This window comes from Pantherophis guttatus, chromosome 7, assembly GCF_059756535.1.
Source record: "Pantherophis guttatus breed Tessera chromosome 7, ASM5975653v1, whole genome shotgun sequence".
NCBI classification, from domain to species: Eukaryota; Metazoa; Chordata; class Lepidosauria; order Squamata; family Colubridae; genus Pantherophis; species Pantherophis guttatus.
Window position 1 is genome coordinate 92,388,426 of NC_142069.1, and position 23,745 is coordinate 92,412,170.

General features: G+C 46.2%; 2 protein-coding genes and 1 long non-coding RNA gene across 8 annotated transcripts in view; 2 read left to right on the forward strand and 1 right to left on the reverse strand.

The window, feature by feature from the left end:
* On the forward strand, nt 1-5,676 carry MEIG1 (meiosis/spermiogenesis associated 1). 3 transcript variants are annotated; one of them, XM_034424848.2, is made up of 4 exons: nt 1-145; nt 1,869-2,004; nt 2,681-2,846; nt 5,464-5,676. In XM_034424848.2, exons 2-4 carry the CDS (start codon nt 1,877-1,879, stop codon nt 5,590-5,592), a joined length of 423 nt encoding a protein of 140 aa, XP_034280739.1. In that variant the 5' UTR covers nt 1-145; nt 1,869-1,876; the 3' UTR covers nt 5,593-5,676. The 3 variants fall into 3 exon arrangements, with proteins under 3 accessions (XP_034280739.1, XP_034280740.1, XP_034280738.1); XM_034424849.3 differs by lacking the exon at nt 1-145 and adding an exon at nt 233-382; XM_034424847.3 differs by lacking the exon at nt 1-145 and adding an exon at nt 430-647.
* On the reverse strand, nt 2,431-13,245 carry LOC117670000 (uncharacterized). 2 transcript variants are annotated; one of them, XR_015729028.1, is made up of 4 exons: nt 13,070-13,245; nt 10,382-10,469; nt 8,425-8,847; nt 2,431-2,965 (listed from the first exon to the last, which is right to left on the reverse strand). It is a non-coding gene; the product is annotated as an uncharacterized LOC117670000 (long non-coding RNA). The 2 variants fall into 2 exon arrangements; XR_004592557.3 differs by having other exon boundaries at nt 10,583-13,245.
* Nucleotides 8,844-23,745, forward strand: part of TMEM243 (transmembrane protein 243) — a 17,954-nt gene continuing 3,052 nt past the window's right edge. The window contains exons 1-3 of one of the 3 annotated variants that reach the window (XM_034424852.3): nt 8,844-8,920; nt 15,722-16,028; nt 22,315-22,365. In XM_034424852.3, the coding sequence (XP_034280743.1) occupies nt 15,951-16,028; nt 22,315-22,365 (129 nt within the window). In that variant the 5' untranslated portion in view covers nt 8,844-8,920; nt 15,722-15,950. Of the gene's footprint in view, nt 8,921-13,614; nt 13,983-15,721; nt 16,029-22,314; nt 22,366-23,745 lie in introns of those variants that run through there. The other 2 variants (XM_034424850.3, XM_034424851.3) reach the window with 2 other exon arrangements.

The window sequence follows — 23,745 nt, forward strand, 5'->3', positions numbered from 1 at the left end:
ACGAAGAGCCCGCCTTCCGCTAGATTGGTCCTCGCCGGCAGCTCCGATTGGCTCGGAGCCCTGAACGTGTTTGGTTGCTAAGCAACCGCGTAACCGCCGCGGGTGCGGGGCGTGTCATCGGCGTGCGTGGAGGAGCACACCTGAGGTAAGTCAGGGCCGGCCGGGGCGGCTTGGCGAGGCCGGCTTCCTTTCGGCTGAGGATAAGCGTTGCAGTCCCAGCCAGGGTAGAAGTGGCCGGCGATGGAGAGAAAATAGGGGAATAAGGGCTCGTCTCGTTTTACTTTCCCTCATAAACATAGTTTTTGATTGGTCGGCACTAAGGCCCCGCCCCTTTTGGGTGGCAACTCCGCTCCCGGCTCGAAGCATCGCGAGATTTGGGCGGGTGAGGCGGGAATAGGGCTCTGCACGTGTTTGGGCCGTTGGTTCACATTTTGGCGGGAATCTGTTTGAGGGGCTTTTGAGGGGCGAACGGTGCGCGTCTCTGTGCTGCACACGGCCCAGGATTATAAAAATCTATAAAAAAAATTTAATTTACAAAAACGTAGATTCTATAAATATAGGAAAATACTTTCTGAATTTTCAATCAAAAAACTGCGACTTGAAGATTTGGCATCTCACTTGCCATTCAGGATACCAAAAAGCAACTAGTAATTACAAATAATAACTAATAATAATGATTACATATTTAATTAATCCTCAATTTTCTGGTTCAATTAAAAAATATATATATATGCTGAGCTATTTATGAGGTTTCCTTCTCACATTTCATGAATATCGTTATCTTGAACCCGTTTTGGCTCCTCATAAATAGAAAATTGTTCCCTTTTATATGTGGTTTTTTTTTAACCGTGCGTTTTGTTACATCAGTTTTGTGAATTCGTTATTGCTATTGGATTGCTACGTTGAAATAAGAGAGTTCAAAATAAACTCTGTATTTTCCTAGAACATTTTTCTCCCGTGCTAAGGAATGTGTAAACTTTTCCTTATTTCTTATTTTTTTCTATTCCAGCTCCTTCCCAAATTAATATTTTGATAACTAAACGTGACTTGCATCCTCTAATTAGCTGAAGTGATGGCTTCAAATTGCAGACTTTCCTGATAAATCAAAAAATGCAGGGTACAATGTGTATATATTATTCACAACTGATACACAAAGGTAGCCCTCGACTTACGACCACAATTGAGCCCAAAATTTACGTTGCTAAGTGAGATTTGTTGAAGTGAGTTTTGTCCCATTTTACGACCTTTCTTGCCACAAGTGGTTAAGTGAAGCCTTGCAGTTGTTAAGTTAGTAACCTGGTTGTTAAGTGAATCTGGCTTCCCCATTGACTTTCCTGGTCAGAAGGTCCCAAAATTTGTTCACATGATCTGGGTGACGCTGCAACCGTCATAAATACGGTATGCCAAGCATTTAATGTGATCACTGGGATGCTGCAACGGCTGTAAGTGTGAAGAATAAGGTCATAAGTCACTATTTTCAGTGACGTAACTTTGAACTCTTGTAAATTGACAACTTACCTGTGTATCATCTTCTTTAGCAGAATGGCAAAAACAACATATTGTAAAAACTGCAAAACTGTAAAGATTTTAAGGTCTTTTTTTAGCTAGGCTGCCTTTTTATTGAGCCCTGATGGCCCACTGGTTAGAACGCAGTATGACTGCCCACTGCCAGCAGTTCGATCCTGACTGGCTCAAGGTTGACTCAGCCTTCTGTCCTTCTGAGGTCAGTAAAATGAGGACCCAGATTGTTGGGGGCAATAGGCTGACTCTGTAAACCCACTCAGAGGGGGCTGTAAAGCAGTGTGAAGGGGTGGATAAGTGCTGTTGCTATTTATATTGCTAGTATCATGCTTGTTGTTTTTTTGCAGAAGCGCCTATGGAAAGTTCAGCTTTGTTTATGGACAGTAAGAATATGGCCTGTGCATCTTTCTCTTCTGGAGAAGCACATATGACAGATAAGCCTGGTACGTCCTTCAGTAGAGGAGCAGATAGCCCTGAAGACACGTAAGTGGCCATCATGCAGGGTCTTCAGGGTGACATCCTGTTGATGGAAGGTTTTGTTCATTTGAGGATGTAAATCGGAGTAATTATAATCTATCATGTCTCAAGAAGTTGGGGGAAAGGAAGGAAGGAAGGAAGGAAGGAAGGAAGGAAGGAAGGAAGGAAGGAAGGAAGGAAGGAAGATGAGCCTGCTAGGAACTAAAACCAAATATGGGAGGAGACAAAATGGAGATCTACAGATGTATTTATTATTTATTTGTTAAACTTCTTTGCTGACTGTCTTGCCGTGAGGATACCCTAGATGGCTCTACTTCCTAAGAGCTTTTCTTCCACCTTACTTTCTTTTTGGAAGCAACGGGACAAATCAGGATTTATATTCTAAATATATGCATATTTTGGCTGGAAAGAATAACCGAAGGAGAGGAAATCTGAGTCTAAAGCCATTATTATTTATTCCCTTTTTTCAATAGTAGCTCTGTTTTTCAAAAGTACAGCTGCTTTTTGTCAAAAACAATTGGTAAGTCTTTTGGGTGGTATCAAAACAGTTCATAATACAGTTATGGCTTTAGTTAATTATGTCCATACATTTAGTTGCAATGTATTTTCATAAAAATTTTGATGATGTTTCTTCTACTCTTTTTTATGCATATCATTGCAATTTAAAAAAAAAATAATTCAGCAAGTTAGCCGGTGATGTTTCCGGGGCAACAGCCAGTATTGATCGCAAGCCAAAATTCATGCAGCGGGCCAAAACATGGTCGGATGAAGTTGAAAATTTATACAGATTTCAGCAAGCTGGCTATAGAGATGAAAATGAATATAAACAAGTAAAGCATGTTGATGTGGTAAGACTTGATAGATTTTAAGAATTGAGCATTTTAAAGATGAAAACTTACTATTCCATACAATAATCTCCTTAGGTTTGTGATACTTTTTCATCATTTCCTCCTGGCATGATTTGTTGCTGTTGGTAGAAAAAGCACCATCAGAGAATTTGTTCAGTGAGGGTTTCTCACATAAATGACAAGTAACTGAACTGGTGCAACGTGGCAAACTATGAAAGATAGGTATAAATACCGATGACTGAATTTACCCATTTTGGAATCTATGGGTGGAGAAACTTTCAAATACATTCCTCTCTCTAAAGATTTACTGGTCATGTATTATTACCATTTGCTGAAGAGCTGCTATCATACACATAAGTTTACCTGCTCTGCAATATGTTTTCCGTATTTAATTAACATTTTATATTTTGTGACTATGTGTTAGTGTATATGCATAAATAAGCTGCCTTTGATTTTTTGAAGAAACTATAAAATATATAAAAATAATAATAATCCAAATTCACAAATTTAATAGCATGGGAATGGCACAAGACACTTTTCGTGTGCGATCAAAAATATTTTCTTGATTTTAATGTCCAGTTGCGTTCATATTGAATTAGATGACCCTGCAGCCAGTATTTGCTCATAGCAAATGCTTTTCTGTTGGTTCAGTCATGTGTCTAGTTGGAATCCAAGCAATTTAGGGCATTAAACTTTTTGATTGGGTCCAGAAAAAAATAATGTAAGTTACTTTCATGTGCATGTCTATGTGAGAAATTATTGTTTCCATTTGGAGACTACAAAGAAAGAATTGAGCTGACTCTTTATCTTAACTCCATGGTTACTTCAGGGGCCTGGAGTGCTGGCTTCAAAAGAGCCCTTCTCTGTTTATTCTTGGCTTTCTGTCACTAAGGAGAGAAGCAAAGGGGAAGAAGAGTAGGGATTTTATGGGAGTAGGGAGTGGAAAGTGGGATTTCCATTATGTAGAAACACCCATCAGCGAGGGATTGAAAAATGTTGAAATTGGGGAAACACTGCCATGGTGTAGCTGGAGATTTTTGGAGAAGCACTTCCTAAGCACACTTCGATATGTGCAGAGGGAGGGAGGGAGGGGAAGAAAATATTTTCAGGCTGCAGGCATCCATCTGACCACCCAAATTGTTTTTTAATCTTGGGTAAAAAAAGAAGTGCATGACACATAATAGTCATTGGCTGGCATTCAAAAAGCTAATTCAGAAGGCTTCTCTATTGGAGAGGAGCTTCTGAAGCCCAGCCAACCGCCTACTTCATAACAAGTCTGATTTTTTTAATCTCTCTCAACTCTCAGGAGCACTTGGTGATACAGTATTGTGGGCAGGCAGAGCTGCCTGGCCATCAGCTGTTCAAAGACACTGCGAATCCCACTAAATTAGGCCCAAATCTTGGAACAAGTAAATGGTTCTTGGCCCTTCTGTTAAGAACACAGATGTATAATGGATCCACGAGAAATAGATTTTCCGGGCTTCTTAAAGAATACTGAATAACACATTTATGGACAGAACAAATGGAGGGTTATGCCACCCTTGACTAATCAATAGGACTTGCATACATAACAAAAAGGAGCATTTAGGGATTACAGCTGCATCTCCTGTGTGCTCTGGCTGCGTCAGCGCAACCTGACTTTGAGCCCAGAGATTGCTTCCAGAGGGGTCCTGTGGCAGTCCCCTACAAAGAGACAATTATGACGATGTTTTGATGCTGGTCAGGAGGCCCCTGAGATTATGATTGTGTTACCTCCTTCAGTCTGAGCGAATGAAAATGTTTTCTCTTTCTAATAATGCTTCAGAAAACCTAGATTCACCCTGATGGTCATTTCATTCTGAAAACAGCCCCTCTGTGGGAACCCTTTTCCCACTCACTGGAGTCCTTTAATGCTGCATAAAACAACTGAGTTAGTCCTTGTTTGCTTACTCTAAAAAAACTTTTGCCCCCTCTATTGAAAACTTCACTGACTTGTGTTCTAGCCTTCAAGAAAATCTGCAACGATATTAAATTTGATAGAATTTGTGATTAATTCTTTCTTTCTGATAAGATGTATTTTGAGAGCACAGGAACACTTCACATTTACTATTGAAAGTTAAAGAAAATTAAAAGTATTGCTTACTGAGATGTTTAGTCAAGTCTTCTGAATGGAAGCTACTGATTAAAACAATAAACTATGAGCAACACAAAGTACTTAGTCATTCGAATCTTTATAAGAATAAAGGGATAAGATAAGTTGTGTCAGCTTTAAATGAACTGAACCCGAAAACTCAAAACTGTTTGAACCATTTGAACAGAATGAAAAGTCACAGAATTCCATACCAATTGAATTAGTTGGAATACTGCTGACCAACTCTTTTCGAAGAGAATGTTGAAAAGGGGAGATTGTGAAATCCTGAATTTCTTTCTATCTGCATTGTCAACTTTGGATCAGGTTTGGGATCCTATGCTCAGCATGCCTGGTCTCCTCCCGTATATTTGTCCCATATACGTTATACAGTATGTAATCCTTTTTTCCGTCCCTTATTCAAGTTTCACTAGCAGAACCTATAGATAAATGTGTGCTCAGCCATTCCAAGAACACATGGGCACTTTCCTTCTTCTTGTTTGCATGCAGGTGGAAAGGTGGCCAGAAACTGGATTTGTGAAGAAGCTTCAGAGGAGGGACAATACTTTCTACTATTATGATAAGGAAAGAGAATGTGAAGACAAAGAAGTCCATAACGTTAAAATGTATGGCTACTGATCTATGTCTCTCATCCACTGTTTTTAGAAATGATTTTTTTTGTCTTGAATAGAATGGAACCCATTAAAAAGTTTTTAAGAGTAACTTGATCTGATTTTATATGTGGCTCCGCTCTGTGAAAAAACAAAAGTAAATATATTTTTAATGGGCAATGTAAAAGATAATAAATTGATTTTGAGATTTCTGTTCATTGGGGCTGTGAAGGTATATCTGTTTACCTGGAGATGAACTTAGTGGACTTCTTCAGGTGTGTGCATTGTGCTATTGTCTTGGCTTGGCCTACTTCATATAATGTATTTTCTGTGTAAAGTGGTTATAAGTTTCTCCCTGGCTCTCCAGTTCCATTTTACTTCTGTTTCAGTAGGTGAATTTTGTAAGAAAGCTTTAGCCATAACCAAGTCCAGATTGCTACTTTTAATGCTTTAAAAGGAAAAGGATGAAATGGTGGGGTCCTTGGTGCTCTCTGAGCTTGGTGGTTTTCTTGCAGACGTTTCATGACCCAACTGGGTAACATCATCAGTGCACAGTTCAAAGGCACGAAAGCCCCTACAGGGAAAGGATCTGCTGCTCTGCAGCAAACGTGACCAGATGTGTTTGTGAGGGCTGCGTGTACCTAGGAAGTCTTTAATACACAATTCATTTCTCTGTGAGAAAAGGTGCTCTCCCGAAAATGTATGTATGTTACCTGCATGGTATGGTACGCCTTTGAAGTGGAGCCTTTATTACAGTTTACCTTGAAGGACAGCAGTTCCTGTTTATGACATTTATGCTACAATGTCGGCTTCTTTGATCCTTAAATATATAAATGGGAGGACCATGTTCTCCTTCAGCATTTTACCAGGGAACAAATCGAGGCCTACTCTGAACTAAGAAAAGAAAGTCCTGGAGAATGAATTTGCTGGCTCCAGGCATTGGAATTCCTTTTGCCTCTCCCCCAGGCATGTCAGAAACAACAGGCGAAGTTGGCCCTTCCCTCGCTGTTCCTACCATGAAGGCAGAAGACGCCGGACAGACCCGGCTGCCATTTAGCAGAGACCTCTGAGAGCAAGTACGAGCGTACCCAGGTGGGCAAGAGACCTTTGGATCGGGGCACCAGGCTGTTTCTGGTGGCCATGTTTGGCATTCCCCATGTTCCTTCTCTAATACAACAAGCTTCCTTAATCTCTACCTCCTCCCACATCTGCTAGAGGGTTCCGTGAGAATGGTGCATGACAGTCTGTCTGAAGGGTACCTGTCAGGGAGGGGGTTTGCATGAAACTCTGGCACCCAATACATCCAGCTTTCGCTAAAGGTGGCAGTGACCTCCTTAGCAGCGGGAGTTGGGCAGGAAATGCAATTCCCTCAGCGATAATCAGATTAAAAAGTACAAAACGAATGTAACATACGATTCCACAGCAATAAAACACGACAGCCAAACTCCCAAGTGTTTGGAGGTTTCTGGGGCAACCCTGCATTGTGCTGGAGGAACAGAACAATGCAGACGGGCGCGTAGCTTTTATGGGGACGGAGAGCAGGCAGACGCGTCCTTTGGCCTTCTGAAGCACAGGACCCAAGAAATTCCAGCCTTAACAAGCCAAAGGTTGTAATAAGAACAGAATAGGAAAATAATTTCAACTGAAACCAGTTGGTCAAAAAATGCACCCTGAGTAGTAGGATTCAACTTACTCTGAGAAGCCTTTGTTGGTAGGGCTGTGGGGTTACGGCCTAAAATGCCCAACCCCCGAGAGGGCAGTTTGGAAGCCTTATTTTTTTTGTCCTGTTCAGTGACCCCTGGATCTGGCTCCACTTTTGCTGCATGGGGTCTCTTCTGGATTTTGATCAAAGATCACTTTCATCCTTGGGGGTGCTCAGTTGCAGGGAAGCCTGGGGGGGGGTTTCGGTCCAGAAGGAGCGAGGGTGGTGTCAGTCGGTGCGTGCCTTTGGAAGGGTCCTGAGCCAGACATGCATTTTGTGCCATTTGGGAGCAAATCCGGACTGTCCGTCTCTTGCAGAAGATTTTGGCAATTCCAAATGAGTTTCTTACACCTGCCCGGAAGGGGCAGCCTCCACGTCCCCATGCAGGTCCTTCCCCTGCCAGCAAAGGCTGGGACGGAGGACTCTGCCAGAGTCCTCTGCCTCCTCCCTCTCATTTGGGGCTGGGGGCTCTTAACCTGCTCCCCCTTTCACTCCTTCCCGGCTGGCAGCAGCAAAGCCCCAACTGAAAGAGTGGATCTGTGGGAAGGACCAATCTGGGTCGGTCACCAGGAGACTTCCAAGCTTTGGGACCTGTGCTGGAGCCCCTCCTCAGGGATACACGGGTGCCTTCATTCATTCATTCATTCATGGATAGGTCCCTCCTCTGCGGGGGGGTGGGGGGGCTTATTACTTTGCTTTCCCATCTCACTACTGCAGAGACAGGTAGTTTTCATCTTACCACTATAATTGAGCCCAGAATGACACACTTAAGTCATGCCAGTCATGAAGTAGATAACCTGATTTTAAAACCTTTACTGCAGTGGTCAGTAAATGCAGTTGTTAATGCCACAGTTGTTAAAGTGAACATATTGGATCTAATGGGCCTTTTTATTGGAAATCAGCAATAAAGACCAGGTTGCAGTCATGTGCAAATGGCCGTAAATCACCTTGACCAGGGGTGATATTTAGCAGGTTCTGACGGGTTCTGGAGAACCGGTTGCAGAAATTTTGAGCAGTTTGGACAACCGGCAAACACCATCTCTGGCTGGCCCCAGAGTGGGGTGGGAAGGGAGATTTTGCAGTATATTTCCCCTGCCATGCCCACCAAGCTACGCCCACATAACCGGTAGTAAAAAAAAAATTAATTCTACCACTGACCTTGACACTGAGTCGAAAGTAACTCTGGGGTGGTCCCTTGTAACTCTGAACAGTCATGAAGTGACCGATTTTCAGTTGAGAAGTTAAGTTGGGAAAGGCTGGCCTAGGCGATAAAAGTGATCACCGAAAGGATAAAGATGAGAGCCGAAGGAGCTTCTTGGATGAGAAGCGAAACGTCTTCAAAAGAAAAAACCCGAAAGTCCAGTTGCCTCTTGAAAAAAAAGCACCTTTGGGACAAACGTGACCTGGATGACGGAGAATCTCCATAGATAAAAGACGAGACTTCCTCGTTTTTCAAATCTTTTTTAACTGTCATGGCTTCTCCCGTGGAATCATCATAACCGGAAGTTCCATCCTGAAGATGTGGCTTTTCCAGTGAGTGAAATTCTTCCGGCATTCTGGAAACTGCGGGTCCTCCTGGATCTTTCAGGGGGAGAAAAAAAAAAGGGAAAACGAAGGCAATCGTGTGTAGAACATCCCGAAAAGATTAAACCAGGTATGGTTGGTTGTTTTTGTGTAACTATTCAAAAAGTAAACTCAAGAGCATTCCTGAAATTCAGTTGTTTGTCACTAGACTTGAGGTCCGAGTAGAGTTGTCAGGTTTTGCCACGAGCGTCCGTCAATAAATAAAAATAAAATCTTACGAATAAAATCTTGAGTACATAAAGATAAACCCTTGGCACAGAGAGAGCAAGCAAGGTCCCTGATGTTTGTTTGTTAAACCAAGTTAATGCAACGATTTGAGCAAGAAGGATTTAATATTTCCTTTAAAGAATTAATACTATGGTTGGCTTTACATACGGATTTCACATTGTTTTTCCACATGCGAGTTAAAATCCCATAGATCTACCAAACTCGTTCAACTAATGCTTCCCAACTGGAGTTTCCTAAAACAACATTAGATACAGCAAAATGTTGGCCACCTCAGAATATGACTTAAAATTATGACAATAAATAGTGGAAAATAAAGGACTTGGGCTTTGCTGTAGTTTTCTGTGGCTATGAGTGGTAGAGGCCTTTTTTTTTTTAACCCATCAATTTCACAGCCGCCGCAAATTCTCACAAAAGCAACATTTCAGATGAGAAAATGAGAGGTAAAAACTGCCTTTAGTTCTGGTTTCTTCACCCCCAAGGAATCTTGGGAACACTAGCTGGGAGAAGAATTTGAATGGGTTTACTTAGAAAATTCATAAAACTACAGTTTATGGAGTTCCATGACAGTTAAGCCATTTCCATCCATACAGAGAGCAAAATCCTAACATCTTGTTCCAGAGTGGATAATGTTGAAATCAATGGCACTACTCAAAAATTGCCACTCTAGACTCACTTGAGTGGCCTATTTCAACGGCTCAAGATTAAGAGGAAAAAGGAACCCTGTTTAAACTACTTTATTTCATTAACCTAGCTTACTTTGGATATGCCATTTTTCTCTCTCTCAAGGATTCAAACTCCATCTAAACGCGGTTTCCAACTTGTATATTTTCTGCTTTAGAAATGAACCCAGATTGCGTTACTTAAAACGTAGACAATATTCTTTGGAGATAATTATTTTTGTTTATTTTTCCTCTCGTTTTTATTTTACACATCACATACAAGATCCTCCAGCTCTTTTGATGAATAGCTTGTTAGATGCAGCTGTACAAAGGAAACTTTTCTGTGGGTATAAATAGAATTGTTTTGCAAAGATACTGCGGTAAGGAAGGGTGCGGTGGTTTCTGTTTTCTGTTGTGCACCTTTGATGTATGTGAATGAAATTACAACTACTAGTAATAAACTATGAGCAACGTTGGAAAAACTTTCCCCTTTCCCCCAAGTAAACTACAAAAAGCTAACCTCTGTAGGCAGCTTTGAGATTTTTATTGATCTGTAACAACAAGGGGTTTTCTTAGAGGAAACGACAAAGCTTTGCAAGAAAACAAGCCATCTGTTAAGATGGCTACATCCTCTTCCTGCTTACCTTATTAGGAGGAACAAGCATTGGCCGGTTCAGGGTAGAAACTGCTTGTCCTTGACTGTAGACACTGGCTTCGTTCTTTCTTTAGGAACTGTCAAGAGATAGCAGATTGAACAAAGAGAGCTTGTTTTAAATGCACGTTATCAACCTGGCTTCCTTCTGGATTCCCTCCCTCCCTCGCCTGTATCTTACTCTGCATCTTACCTGCCATCGAAGTGGCGTCTAGCTTATTCTAGTGGCTTTGGTCAGGCCTGATAATGTTGCCTGATTTTGGGGGTGGGGGTGTCTTGCACCACATATTTCTGCTAAAGAATGGAAGCAAAAAAAGAATATGGTCGAAATGAGGGGTCTTCGGTGCTCTCTGAGCTTGGCGGTTTTCTTGCAGACGTTTCATGACCCAGCTATGTTATATCATCAGTGCTGCAAGGGAGTGGGGTTTGTGAGGAGGAGGAGAACTGTGAAGGTTGTTGGTGCTCTCATAGCTGAGTGGTTTTCTTGCAGACATTTCATGACCCAGCTAGGTTATATCATCAGTCCTGCTCTTAGAGGTTTTCCAAGATGGTGTGTTGGCATTTGTTTAATCCGAGGTTTGCTCACTTTATTGAGCTATTTTCCATCCAGCTACACTGGACACAAGTGGGGGGGAGGGGGGGCAGCCATCACAGGCCTTTGTGCAGAAAGAACAGTTGTTCCTACGTGCAAAATTTCTCCCCTTTGCTTGCAAATGTCTGAAGCATTTGGATGCCCACAAAGGCTTCCTAGAGAAGAGAATCATTTGCAGGTTGAACGGTGGCGTTTCTGAGCTTGGTGGTCTTCTGGCAGACATTTCATGACCCAACTAGGTAACATCATCAGTGTTAAAAGAGGCTCTAATCCAGGGTGGGTGAATAGCTCCCCTTTATGGACCTGCGGACTTCAATTCCCAGAATTCTTGAGCCAGCCAAGAACAGATGAAGGGTTTGTATTAATACAAAAGGGTTACCTCCCTGTAGTTTCTCCTTCATTTTTTTCCTGCAACCAGGAGAGGAGGAGGCTCAGAAAGAAGAAATGGCAGCATTGTTGGCTGCCGCCCAGTTGCTTCAACTCCCCTCCCTTCCCCCCTCCCTCCTTTTTGCCTTCTCTGCCATAACAACAACCAAGTTTGGAAAAGTTGCCCTCAAGTCCGTTTTCTCCTCCATTGCATTGGATTTTTTAAAGACGTTGGGAGTGTAGCAGACGGACAGAAGAGTGTCGAGAATTCGAGGGAGACCAATACAGCGAACATTCCTATTACGAAATGGTTTTATCCTACAGTTTTATGATCCAGTAAATTAAGGGTTCCCTATTTTTCCAGAGCTCAGTGAACACTTCTCGTCAACTTGGTTTCTGTTCCTACCAAACTGGTTTCTTTCCTGGCCAGGTTGAAATATCTTAACAATTTAAAGCAATTACTTGATCTAATCTCGAGTGGCCCTCAAACAGACTTTCTGAAGTGTGGTTAAACGCAGGAAACGCTGCAGCTCTTTATTGGATTGATTTGAAGAATCCGGAAAGCCTTTCGTATTTCGGTTTTCCTTCCCGTCAGACCGCATGTTTCTTTCTCCAGGTGCTCCATCAATCTGACCCAAAGCACTTCCCTCCGTCAGATTTCAAAACCATAACTTGGCTGAATAATATTCTCCACGCAAGGAAAAGGAACACTTGAGAATCCCAGGAGAATACAAGGAGTTTCTCATCAAGGAGAAGTTGGGCGGGAACAGGATCTGGGCCCTCAAACTCTCCGGGAGTTTCCAGCTTCAGCAACTTTTCAAAACGGTGACTTTTTTGTTGCTAAAACGGGACCTACATCAGAAATTGTTCCACTGACAGGGCTGGTCAGAAGGTCGCAAAATATGATCACATGATCACATGACCCCAGGACACTGAAACCGTCATTAATATGAAACAGTTGTCAAGTGTCACAATTTACAGACCAAAATTTTGGGTTCAATTACGGTCAAAAGCTGAGGACTACCTGTCTCATAGGTTAGAATTTGATCACGTGACCAAATGGTCCTAAGCCACTTTTTTCAGTGCCATTGTAACTTTGAATGGTCACTAAATGAACTGTTAAAAGTTGAGGACTACCTGCAGAAAGCAGCAGGAATATTAAAAAAAAAACAGATTTACACCCAGTGTGACCTCCAAAAATCCAGATGATTGCGAAACGGGGTTAGGCAATATGGGAAACGAGCGATTGGTTGTGTGAGAAGGCCCCCCTCCCTGAAGAATGAAATATTTTGGGGGGATATTAAAAAGCCAGGATAGAATATTTCCCCTAAAGGAGAAATGGGGGAAAAAAACTCAAGGGAGGCAGAAACCAGTTTCCCTGCCCCAAGCAGGAACTGAGGTGGCCAGCTTTTAGAAATGCAGATTTGGTCATCCATTCAGAAAGACTGGGCCAGATGGAAACTCCAGATAAGCAACAAACAAAAGGTTGACAAGATTAGCTCAGAGAAACACCTAGGATTTGCATTTCTCCTTTTGCCTATAGAGCCGGCCAGGACCCCTACATGGCCCCATAGGAATCCAGAAGGTCTTAAAAACCCACCCACTCTCAACTCCTCTTGGCCAGCTGCCCCAGAACCACCAACCCTGGTGGTTCTGCTTCATCAAGAAATGGGCCTTCTTTCCAATCGGCCTCCATGTTCTTTCTCCCAGCCTGAAACTGACCCAGATCTGGGATTTTCCTTCCAACGGGTACTGGGTTCAGGATTTGGCTGCCAGGCGCCTCATCATCTCTGGCTCAGCCGTCAAGGTCTGTAGCTGTCACAAGGCCAGTTGCAAGTTCTTCTGGCCAAACCCTTGAGAAGCCAAGGAGCCCCGAGTGGCCTTCAGGTGAAATTGACACCCTCACCGGGGCTGGGATGGATGGAGCCCTTGGCAAGCTTCGGAGAAGCCCCTTCTGGCCAGGAGCTCCTCCTCCTCCTCCTCCTGGTGTAGCTACTACCGGCATCTCTGGAGCTGTCCGCCCGACGCATCCGCCCCCCCCGAAGCAGTCCCGGGAAGAGCAGAGCAAACTCCAAAGTCAACCGCGGGGGCCGTAGCCTCCGCACAGATAGACTGCTCCCGGACCTGGAGGCTTCACCGGCAAAAACCCGACCTCCCCACCGGAAAACCCGCCTGGTCTCCCGGGTTCGGGAGACCCACCGGGAGCCGCGCTCCGGTTGCCAAGCGGCGGCCAAGCCGCGGGCGGCTCCCGGGCCGAGGCGAAGCCAGCCCAGGTCGGCGGCCCAGGTGCCGAGCTCCGTGCTCCGGGATTGGCGCAGCGGGGCCAATGAGCGGGCGGGCCGGGGAAGAAGGCAGGAGCGGCGGAGGCGGAGGCGGCGCGGGGGACTTTGCGACAGCGGCCCAGAGCCAGAGCCGGAGCCGGAGCGCGCCCGGCATCTGCAGGAGGTGGGGAAGCGCGCTGGAGCGTTGGGGTCGCCGGGGTTCTTCCTCGGAACGTTGGCGGCGCCGGAGTTCCTTCTTGGAACGTTCGCGTCGCCAAGGTTCTTTCTCGGAACGTTCGGTTCTCCGAGGTTCCTTCTCGGAACGTTCGCGTCGCCGGGGTTCCTCCTTGGAACGTTGCGACTTTCCCGGGCAGGTTCGGCTTTCGGGCGGTGCGGGGGGGGGGTCGGGGGGGGAGGCGGGAGCGGCTTCGTGCAGGTGGGGCCGACCCGGCGCTGGAAAGCGGGGCGCGGGGGGCTTTTGCTCCGGCCGCCTTCAGGTTGCGCTTCTTTCGCTTCTTGCGGCTGCTCCGACACTTGTAAGGGATGGCCCCGCAGGGTCTCCTGCCTGAGCGGAGGGGATCGACTAGAAGGCCTCCCAGGACCCTCCCAACTCCGCTCGGGCGGTTTTCCGAGAGGAAGAGAAGCCGGAGAGTTGACCGGGGGTTGATTTGAGAAATAAAATCGGAACCTCCCAATCTGGGCGTCCTAGCGCCTGCCTGCCTGCCTGCCTCTCTGGAGCCGGTGGGGGCTTGGAAGGGGAGCTAAGCACTGCCAAGGGAGGGGGAAGGGAGGGGGGGCTGGAAGCCATCCAACCAACAGGAAGCCCCTCGGGTAGGGGGAAGGAAGAGTGGGGGGGGTCTTCCCTGAGCCCCTTTCCTCTCTCCCAGGAAGCCCCTCTGAGGATGCCACTGAATGCCAGTCAAAGCGCTTCCCCCACTCTGAAGGTTTCCGCACTTTAAACTCCCCGGGGGTGGGGGTGGGGGGCTTCTCGGAGCAGAAGCTAACCTGGTTCCTCCTGCAGCCACTTATTGCTCAGATGCTGGCCTGCCTAAGGGGTCCCCTGTGCGGGACACCCTTCCCTGCAAAACAGCCTGGGATTAAGCGGTGTGCAATCTGCAGGATTAGCCTCACACCTCGGTTGCAGCTTCTGACCCGGGTTTCAGGCTCCTCCTGCCCCCGAGGAGCCCAAGGTCGGCGGTTCCACCTGGAATTGCCCAACAGACGGGCTGCCTTCCCACAGCCGCCTTCCCCGGGTGACTCACTTGCCTCCTTTTCCCCCCGCCTGGAATTTATAGCAGGCTAAGAAGCACCACAAAGACACACTAACTGAGGTTAATCCCCCCACCCAGGTTTAGCATGTAGAAGAAAGGAGAGTCAAACTTCAACCCCTGATGAGGATGTCACTCTGCCTTGTTTGGAAATTTCTCAAATTGACATGTTATGTGCAGGAAGTTGATAATGGTAGAGGGAATGCCAAATTTCTTTTTCTTTCTTTCTTTCTTTCTTTCTTTCTTTCTTTCTTTCTTTCTTTCTTTCTTTCTTTCTTTCTTTCTTTTTCTTTCCTTCCTTCCTTCCCTCCCTCCCCCCTCCATCCCTTTCTCCTGTTTCCTTTCTCCTACTCATTTCCTTCCTTCCTTCCTTCCTTCCTTCCTTCCTTCCTTCCTTCCTTCCTTCCTTCCCTTTCTCCTGTTTCCTTTCTCCTACTCATTTCCTTCCTTCCTTCCTTCCTTCCTTCCTTCCTTCCTTCCTACCTACCTACCTACCTACCTACCTACCTACCTACCCATCCATGCATCCTATCTTCTATTGTTTTATTCAAACCTTTAGTAAAATTGTTTGGGGGGGGAAAAGAGAGAGAAATCCAGGCAGTGGTCCCAGATTCGCAGTCTCTCCTGGCCCTGCAGGGTCCCTCTCTTCAACTCACAGCTGTAAGGTTCGGGGTGGGGGGTGGGAGGGAATCTTCCTGGAGCAAACGGTTTGGGTGGCATCCCCCTCGGCCTGCCCCAGCTCCAGCCGTGACCAAACCAGCCGCCTGAACCGACTGGGGAGTCCTGGGGGGTGGAGAGGGAGCTGGCCCCCCTTCTGAGTGCCGCTCTGTTCTTTCTCTCCTCAGCTGCTGATCATGAGGAGCAGAGTTGAGGCTTGGAGGAGAGGCCCGGATCCCCGGCCTTGAACCGCAACCGGCGCTCCAGAAGGCATGCGTTTCTCCTAGAGGTCGGCCGTCCCCCCGCCCGATGTCCCGCCTGCCCCCGGGGCTCCAGGAACCCTCTTGGGAACAAGGCATGACTCTGTGTTGAGGCTCTTCAGACCTGGACTCGAGAAGGAGCCTTGGGAAGGGCATCATGGAGGACTTCACGACCAGGACGTACGGGACCGGAGGCTTGGATAACCGGCCTCTTTTTGGAGAGACGTCGCCAAGGGTAAAGAAGGAAGGAGCTTCTCTTGGTCTCTGAGGCAGGGTTTCCCCAGCCGTGGCCGGACTTCCCACTCCCGGAATCCCCCACCTGGGAAGTCTGGCCGTTGAAGGCCGCCCATCTTAAAGTTGCCAAGGTCTAATGTAGGGGTGTCGGGCTTGATTTCATTGAGGGCCGCCTGAGGGTTGTGTTTGACCTCAAGGGGGTGGGGGAGGGCTGGGGGGGCGTGGCCAGCTCAGCATCACTCATGTCAGGGGGGCCTGTGGCGGCCCAAGCGCTCTGCCAGCGGAAACGGGCCCCCGAGCTCCGTTTCCGGCTACAACGGCCTCCTGCCACTGCCTGCCATTGAAAACGGAGCTCTGGAGGGCCTGTTTTTGCTGGCAGAGGCACTGCAGGCCGGCCCTTTGCTGTTTTCAGGGGGGGCCCTGCGGGCCAGATGCAAGCACCCCATGGGCCGGATCCGTCCCGCGGGCCTTGAGTTTCACACCTCGGGTTTAATGGGCCTTTTGCCCTCCAAGGAAGGCCTAGCAGTCCATCCCACAGCTGGTTTCTGCCCCAGAAGGTGGCAGCGATGTATGCCTGAGCAGCTGGCTGCCAGTTCCAGCTGCACCTGGGCTCCAGAGCTGGCACAAGATAGGCAGGAGAAGAGACCAGGGTTCGAATCTGATCTCGGACGCCAAGGCGAAAAGTAGGCCAGTCATGCTTTCGCAGCCCACAAAGACCTCCGCGTTGGGTGTTTTGAGTTGCTGTTGACGCCCCCCTTGGGCTTCTCAAGGTGAGATGGAAAGGAAAGAACCTTAGGCCCTGCGTGCAATCTGGGATCGACAGGTCTTCCTTGAGTTACGACTATAATTGAGCCTGAAATTTATGTCGCTAAGTGAGACATTCGTTGGGTGAATTTTGCCCCGTTTCACGACCTTTCTTGCCACAGTTGTTAAGCGAATCATTGCGTGAATATGGTTGTTAATCGAATCCAGCTTCCCCCTTGACTTGGCTTGTTCCAGAAGGTCGCAAAAGGGGATAACGTGACACTCCCCCCCCTCCCACGGGACAATGCGACCGTCATAGATACGAACCAGTTTGCCAAGCATCCGAATTTTGATCACGTGACCCTGGGGATACTGCAACGGTCGTAAGTGTGAAAAAACGGCCGTAAGTCACTTTTTTCAGCGCCGTTGTAACTTAGAACGGTCACTAAACGAAGGGTTGTACATCTTTTGGTTCCACCGTGCAGACGGCTCTGGTCACCCAGGAGTGGCTGTGCGCCCCTTTCCAAAACGGCGGCCTCTGCTCCGTTTTGTGACGACGGAGGTTGCGTTTAGGGTGAGCCTTCACGGAGTTTTCCTAACTCCCCCCCCCTGCCACCGGCTGGGGACTGCAGCCACGTGTGGGAGTTCTCCTGCCTTGGAGTGCGATGGAGCAATCCTGTGATTGTGTAACTCGGGCACAATGGCAGCCTTTCGCCTGCAGGCTTTAGAAGCTCCCACTGACTCCTTTGGGGTCCTCTCCTATAAAGAGCCCTTTGTGTTGTGCAAGCTTAATTGTGACAGAATTAAGGGTGGGATTTCCTCGGCTTTAACGGGATTATTTCAACAAACTTTCCAAGATATATATATATATTTTGCCAGGAGCCTCTGGCTTAAATTCAAGTATGAGACTCTAGACTTTATAGTTGACGTGGAGTTGTCTTCTCATTTGCCATGCTCCTTCATGGGCTGTGCAATAAACAGCTTGTATTTTGGAGTTTGTTAGACGACGTTTTTCTCCTCGGTTGATGTCCTCCAAAGAAGTTGGACCACACGGTTTTCAAAGCCCCCAACCAGCTTGGTATGTTTTTTGTTGCATTGTTTTATTCTCTGTTGTAAGCCGCCCAGAGTCCCTTGGGAGTTGGGCGGCATAGAAATGCGACAAATAAAATAAATAAAATAATAAATTAATAGGACCGTGATGGTGAACCTATGCCCCAGGTGGCACGCGGAGCCATTTCTGTGGGCACGCGAGTTGTCACCCTAGATCAGCTCCACTGCGCATGTGTGTGTGCCTCCCGCCCGCCAGCTGATTTTCGGATCTCTGCCGCGCATGTGGGAGACACACACGCATGTCCATGCCACCCTGCCCCTCCCAGGAGTCTCCACGCGGCCCGTTTTGCATGCCAGGTAAGTACATGGCTCGCGCAGAGGCTCTGGGAGAGGGAAAAATGGGCCTACTGGAAGTCCAAAAATGGCCCATTTCCAGCCTCCAGAGGGCCGGGGGAGGCAGTTTTCGCCCTCCTGGAGGCTCCCGGAAAGCCTCCAGAGCCTGTGGAGGGTGAAAAATGGCCCTACTCAAAGTCTGGAAACAGGCTGTTTCCGGCCTCCGGAGACTTCACGAAGGCCTGCTAGGCCCAAAACAGGGGAGGTGGGTGTCACGTGTGCATGCGTGGGTGGGTGGGGTTGCACGCACCCGCGCAGGGGGGCGGGGCAGCACGGTGGGGAGATTGCATTATGAGAGTGGGCACGCGTGTGTGGGCACTTTTGGCACCCGAGGGAAAAAAGGTTTGCCATCCCTGTTTTAGGAGATGGAGGTCTTCCGTGTTGATGGAGATGAGGGTTTATTTTCTTGTCGCACCAGCTTCGTTGTGATTCCCTCTCAAACATTTGCAACGAATAGTTTTATGCTTTGCAGTTTGTTAGAGGAAGCGTTGATCCTTCGTTGGGATGGACTTTGTCATAAATGGTTCTTACAAACTCTGCATAGACTGCTGGTTGATGTCCTCCACAAAGAAGTTGGACCACACGATTCTCAAAGCCCCAACCAGCTCGGTTGTTTTAGGAGACTGAGATCTTCTGTGTGTTAGGGGCAAAGCTTTTTTCAGAGTGCCCCTACCTGCAAGTGTGCACTGGAAGCATTCAGGTGTGTGTGTGTGTCTCTCTCTCTCTCTGTGTGAGAGAAGTAGACAGACTCCAGGTCTGAATCCTAGGCAGCTATATCTAAAGCAGGGGTCTCCAACCTTGGCAACTTTAAGACTTGTGGATTTCAACTCCAATTCTGGGAGAGGCCCAACCTTAAGTTTGGAGACCTCTCATCTAACGGTTATTTCTTTGAGTAAATCTTAACAATAGGGAGCCAACAGGATCAGTGATCAAAGAGGTGTATCTTGGTATCCTTTGCCATTGCCACACGAGCACTGATGATGTTACCTAGTTGGGTCATGAGACGTCTGCAGGAAAACCAACAACCGACAAGTGACCGACCACCAAGGAGCCCTCATGTCAACCCCCGAGCTACAGATATTTTCCTTCATTGGCCATTTCCCAAAGCACTTTGAAGAGGAGGCTAGTCAGATCCCAACCAGAGAGAATGGCAACGTGTAGTAGAGGAGAAACCATTTTTAGTTAATATTTTTCGGTACTTTTTAAATTGCGACAGATAATGTTTGCCTTTGGGTAAGCTACATGCTGAGAAACATCTGTTGTGTCAATACCACCTTACAAATGTGGAATCAAGGGTGTGATTATAGGGTGGGATAATCTCTGACTTTCAAAATGCCTTTTTCTAAAAAGAAAAAAAAGAACAGAATTAGGCAATCTTTTGTCAGCGTGATGTTGGGATGACTTGGCCAGAGCGACTAAAGCAGTGTTTCTCAACCTTGGCCGCTGGACGATGTGTGGACTTCAACTCCCAGCTGGCTGGGGAATTCTGGGAGTTAAAGTCCACACATCGTCCAGCGGCCAAGGTTGAGAAACACTGGACTAAAGTCTTCTGAATGAATGGATTTGTAGTTGAACCTATCAGGAAGGTCTCCAGTTGAGTCAAGGATGGTTTTGAAATGTAGGGACGAGTGGATTACGGGACTAAATTATATGGAATCCCAACCTACTGAAAAAAAAAAATTCAGGACAGAAGCAGAAATAACAATAAAGGGACGAAGAGAAGGAAGGAAGTTGTAAGTATCTTCATAAGTGGGCCTTGTTAAGAATACAAAGCCTCACCTTTTTAACTCTTGTTCTGGAAAATACGTTATTATAATTATTTTTGTTTCTTAATCCTGATTTCAGTGGTCATTAAGACTTTCCTAATTTAGACTTGTGGAGATAGAAGATACGTTGAGGGACTCACCCTTTGGAAGTGGCACCAGTCCAGGGCGAAGGAGTAGCTGGGTCAAACTGATAAGGAAGAAAATGTGGCCTCAAAGTCAGTCTCCCTTATGACGAGTGGAGTAATTTGGCCTGCACTGAGTAGATACAATAGTTGTAAGAGCCAGAATTGGTTGCAAGTCTCATTTTTTTCAGCTCCGTTGTAACTTTGAACAGTTGCTAAAGAAATGGTTGTAACTTGAGGACTACCTATAAAGATTTGATTAATTCAGAACTCTTAACGGAATTACAGTGTTGGAAGGGACCTTGGAGGTCTTCTAGTCCAACCCCCTGCTCAGGCAGGAAACCCTATGCCATTTCAGACAAATGCTTGTCCAATCTCTTCTTAGAAGCCTCCAGTGATGAAGCATCCACAATTTCTGGTGGCAGGCTGTTCCACTGGTTAATTGTCCTCACTGTGAGGAAGTTTCTCCTTAATTCCAGGTTGCTTCTCTCCTTGATGAGTTTCCATCCGTTGCTTCTTGTCCTGCCTTCTTTGATGCTTTGGAGAATAGCTTGACTCCCTCTTCTTCGTGGCAGCCCCTGAGATATTGGACCACTGTTATCATGTGTCCTCCCCACCCCCAGTCCTTCTTTTCATTAAACTAGACATATCCAATTCAACTGGATCTTGGGCATTGCCAGACTTGAAGACTGGAAGAGGGGAAGGGTTAGGGTTGATGAGGTTGGACTTCCCCAATACAGGTAGTCCTCGATTTATGACCATAACGGAGCCCAAACATTTCTGTTGCTAAGCGAGACATTGGTGAAGTGAGTTTTGCCCCATTTCATGACCTTTCTTGCCACAGTTATTAACTGAATCACTCCAGTTGTTAAGTTAGTGTGAACAAGTCGCTTTCTTCCGAGCTGTTGTAACTTTGGTCGCTAAATGAATTTGGTTGTAAATGGAGGACTACCTGTATATACAGTGGCATTTGAATGGAGGACACATTCCCAAAGTGGGTGGGGGGAAGATTCACCCCTTAAATCAGTGTCTCCCTTAACTCCAATGCCTCTTGACTTAAAATAAGATTCCCCTCCATCTCCAACCAGCCTCCTCACTTGGCACGAACAATATTTAACGTTTTTTTTACTTTGCTTTCTCTTAACTGCCCCCCCCTTCCCTTCCCTTATTTTTCTCCTGGCAGTAAGTAACCTTGGCAAAGAACCAAAGCTAAAGTCCTCAATGTAGAAATGCCATCTGCAGAAAGGACTAGGGCAGGGATCTCCAACCTTGGCCACTTTAAGCCTGGAGGACTTCAGGCTGGCTGGGGAATTCTGGGAGTTGAAGTCCTCCAGGCTTAAAGTGGCCAAGGTTGGAGACCCCTGCACTAGGGGGGGAAAAATAAATGAAAAGCAAAGGGCTGAAGCAGCAGCGATGGAGGAGAATCTGGTCTTTTTCTCAGCAGAAGGGAAACTGAAATTACGATTATGATTTTATTGACGCAAGAGAAGCCAACTGGGGAATTGCAACTGAGTCCCTACACAAACTTCCCTTTTTGTCATTTTAAAAGGAGTTTTAGGGGACCAACTGGAGCAGGGGTCAGCAACCTGCGGCTCTGGAGCCGCATGTGGCTCTTTCACCCCTCTGCTGCGGCTCCCCCTCTCACTCAAAATATGCGGCACAACTGGCAATGTGTGACACCCACCGGCACGCAGTTTATTTCAACCCCCGGTAGGCCAACCATGGATAAATCCATGAAAAGAAAAGTTTCAGAAGAAAACAATGTTTAATTCAACTACATCTGCTAGTTTTGTGGCCACTGAAGAAATAGGCACGGGAAGGGTTTTGTGGCTCCCGGTGTTTTCTTTTCTGTGGGGAACAGGTCCAAATGGCTCTTTTGAGTGTTTAAGGTTGCAGACCCCTGAACTGGAGGATCTTAAGCCACCTGAAGCATTATTAAATATGTCGCTGCATTGATTGCGAAGAGACAGTTACGATTATTTACTTAACCGTCAGCCTTGTTCACAGTTTGACTTCCTAGCTGTTTCCGAGCATCTCGGGTTCCTTTGCTGAAATCTTGAAGACTCTTTTTAAAGTTTGTACGCCTGCGTGGGATTTATTTTGCCCCGTCACACAACTGGCGCCAATTTTCTGCCCTTTTGCAATTGGTTCAATATTCTGTATTGTGCAGAATACGCCTTGTTTATTTGTTGTTCTTTTTCTTGCCTTTCAGGACAGAATAATCAATCTTGCCGTTGGCGTCGTAGTTTCCTTGTTGCTTCTAGTAAGTATCCCGCTTGGCCCCGCAAACCTAATTCGGGAAGTTGAGGCTAGGTTTGAATCGGTACCAAAATGGTTCAGATCAGACTTGTCTTCTAGCAGCTTGTAAGGAGGTATTAATTTCTATTATTCCCCCCACCCCACCCACAGGGTATAGGGAAATATTCATTCCATCCATTCCGATACCTTTTATAAGGATGTGGACATTTTGGCATTTGTTCATTTATTTTGAAAACCTTCCATTTGTTTCTTGCAAACGCTGATCCTTCGATTTTCTTAGCTGCTGTGTATAAATATTTGATTTATGTATTGCAGCTAAATACCCAGATCAGAGCATTTTAATAGAATGAGTGGCTGGTGAGGACCAGTAAAAAAAAAACACCTGCTTGAAAAACAAAGAAATGCACCCTGGATGGGGAGCCTTTTGCCTCCACTCCATCAAGGTTGCCCAATTTGGCTGTGGCAATACGGAGTAGTTGCTAGAGAAAAGTTAACTTTCCGTGGTAAAAATAAAAATAGAATATGCTGCTGGCTTGTTGCCACCATGATGAGGAACATGGACATACAGGCAGTCCTCCACTTACGACCACAATGGAGCCCAACATTTCTGTTGTTATGTGAGACATTTGTTAAGTGAGTTACGAATTTCCTTGCCACATTTGTTCAGCGAATCACTGCAATTGTTAAGTTAGTAACATGGTTGTTAAGTGAATCTGGCTTCCCCCGTTGACTTTGCTCGTCGGTAGGTCACTAAAGGGGAATCACGTGACACCGGGACACTACGACGGTCATAAATACGAGTCAATTGCCGAGTGAATTTTTGATCCCGTGACCCTGGGGAGGCTGCTACGGTCCTAAATGTGAAAAAGGGTCATAAGTCACTTTTTTCAGTGCCATCGTAACTTCGGTCACTAAACGAACTGTTGTAAGATGAGGACTCTAATGTGGATAATGTCCCTGTCCCATCAGAATTACTCGCTAAGAAATTTTGAATCCAGGAGACGCAGAACGAGAACTTCAGGCCTGTGGAGTTTTCCAGCCTTCCTGTAAAAGATTTTTTTTTTTTTTTAGTTTTCAATGCTTTGTTACCGGTCTCCACATTCAACTTTTAAAGTTTCGTTATTTGATGAATGATTTGGTTCTCCATTCTGATTTACTGTCATGTTTTTCTCACTTTCTCACGAGTTGGTTTTTTTTCCCCCCCCTCACCAACCTAAACCTCCAAACGTGTGAGATTTTTCTCAAGGTGTAACTTGTTTCAAGCCCTCTCTAATTTTAGCTTTCTCTTGCGTTTTACAAAGCTCCAGAAGTAAGCATCGCTAAAATGCAGATAAATTAACATTTGCCCTCTGGGAAGGCGGTTTAAGGGCCTCGTGTAACAGCC

What these genes read in the sequence shown, in the direction of transcription:
- MEIG1 (XM_034424848.2), top strand. Translation starts at nt 1,877, where the DNA reads ATGGAAAGTTCAGCTTTGTTTATGGACAGTAAGAATATGGCCTGTGCA. An exon ending in GCAGATAGCCCTGAAGACAC is followed by an intron (nt 2,005 to 2,680) that starts GTAAGTGGCCAT and finishes AAAATAATTCAG; the next exon opens with CAAGTTAGCCGGTGATGTTT. An exon ending in AAGTAAAGCATGTTGATGTG is followed by an intron (nt 2,847 to 5,463) that starts GTAAGACTTGAT and finishes GTTTGCATGCAG; the next exon opens with GTGGAAAGGTGGCCAGAAAC.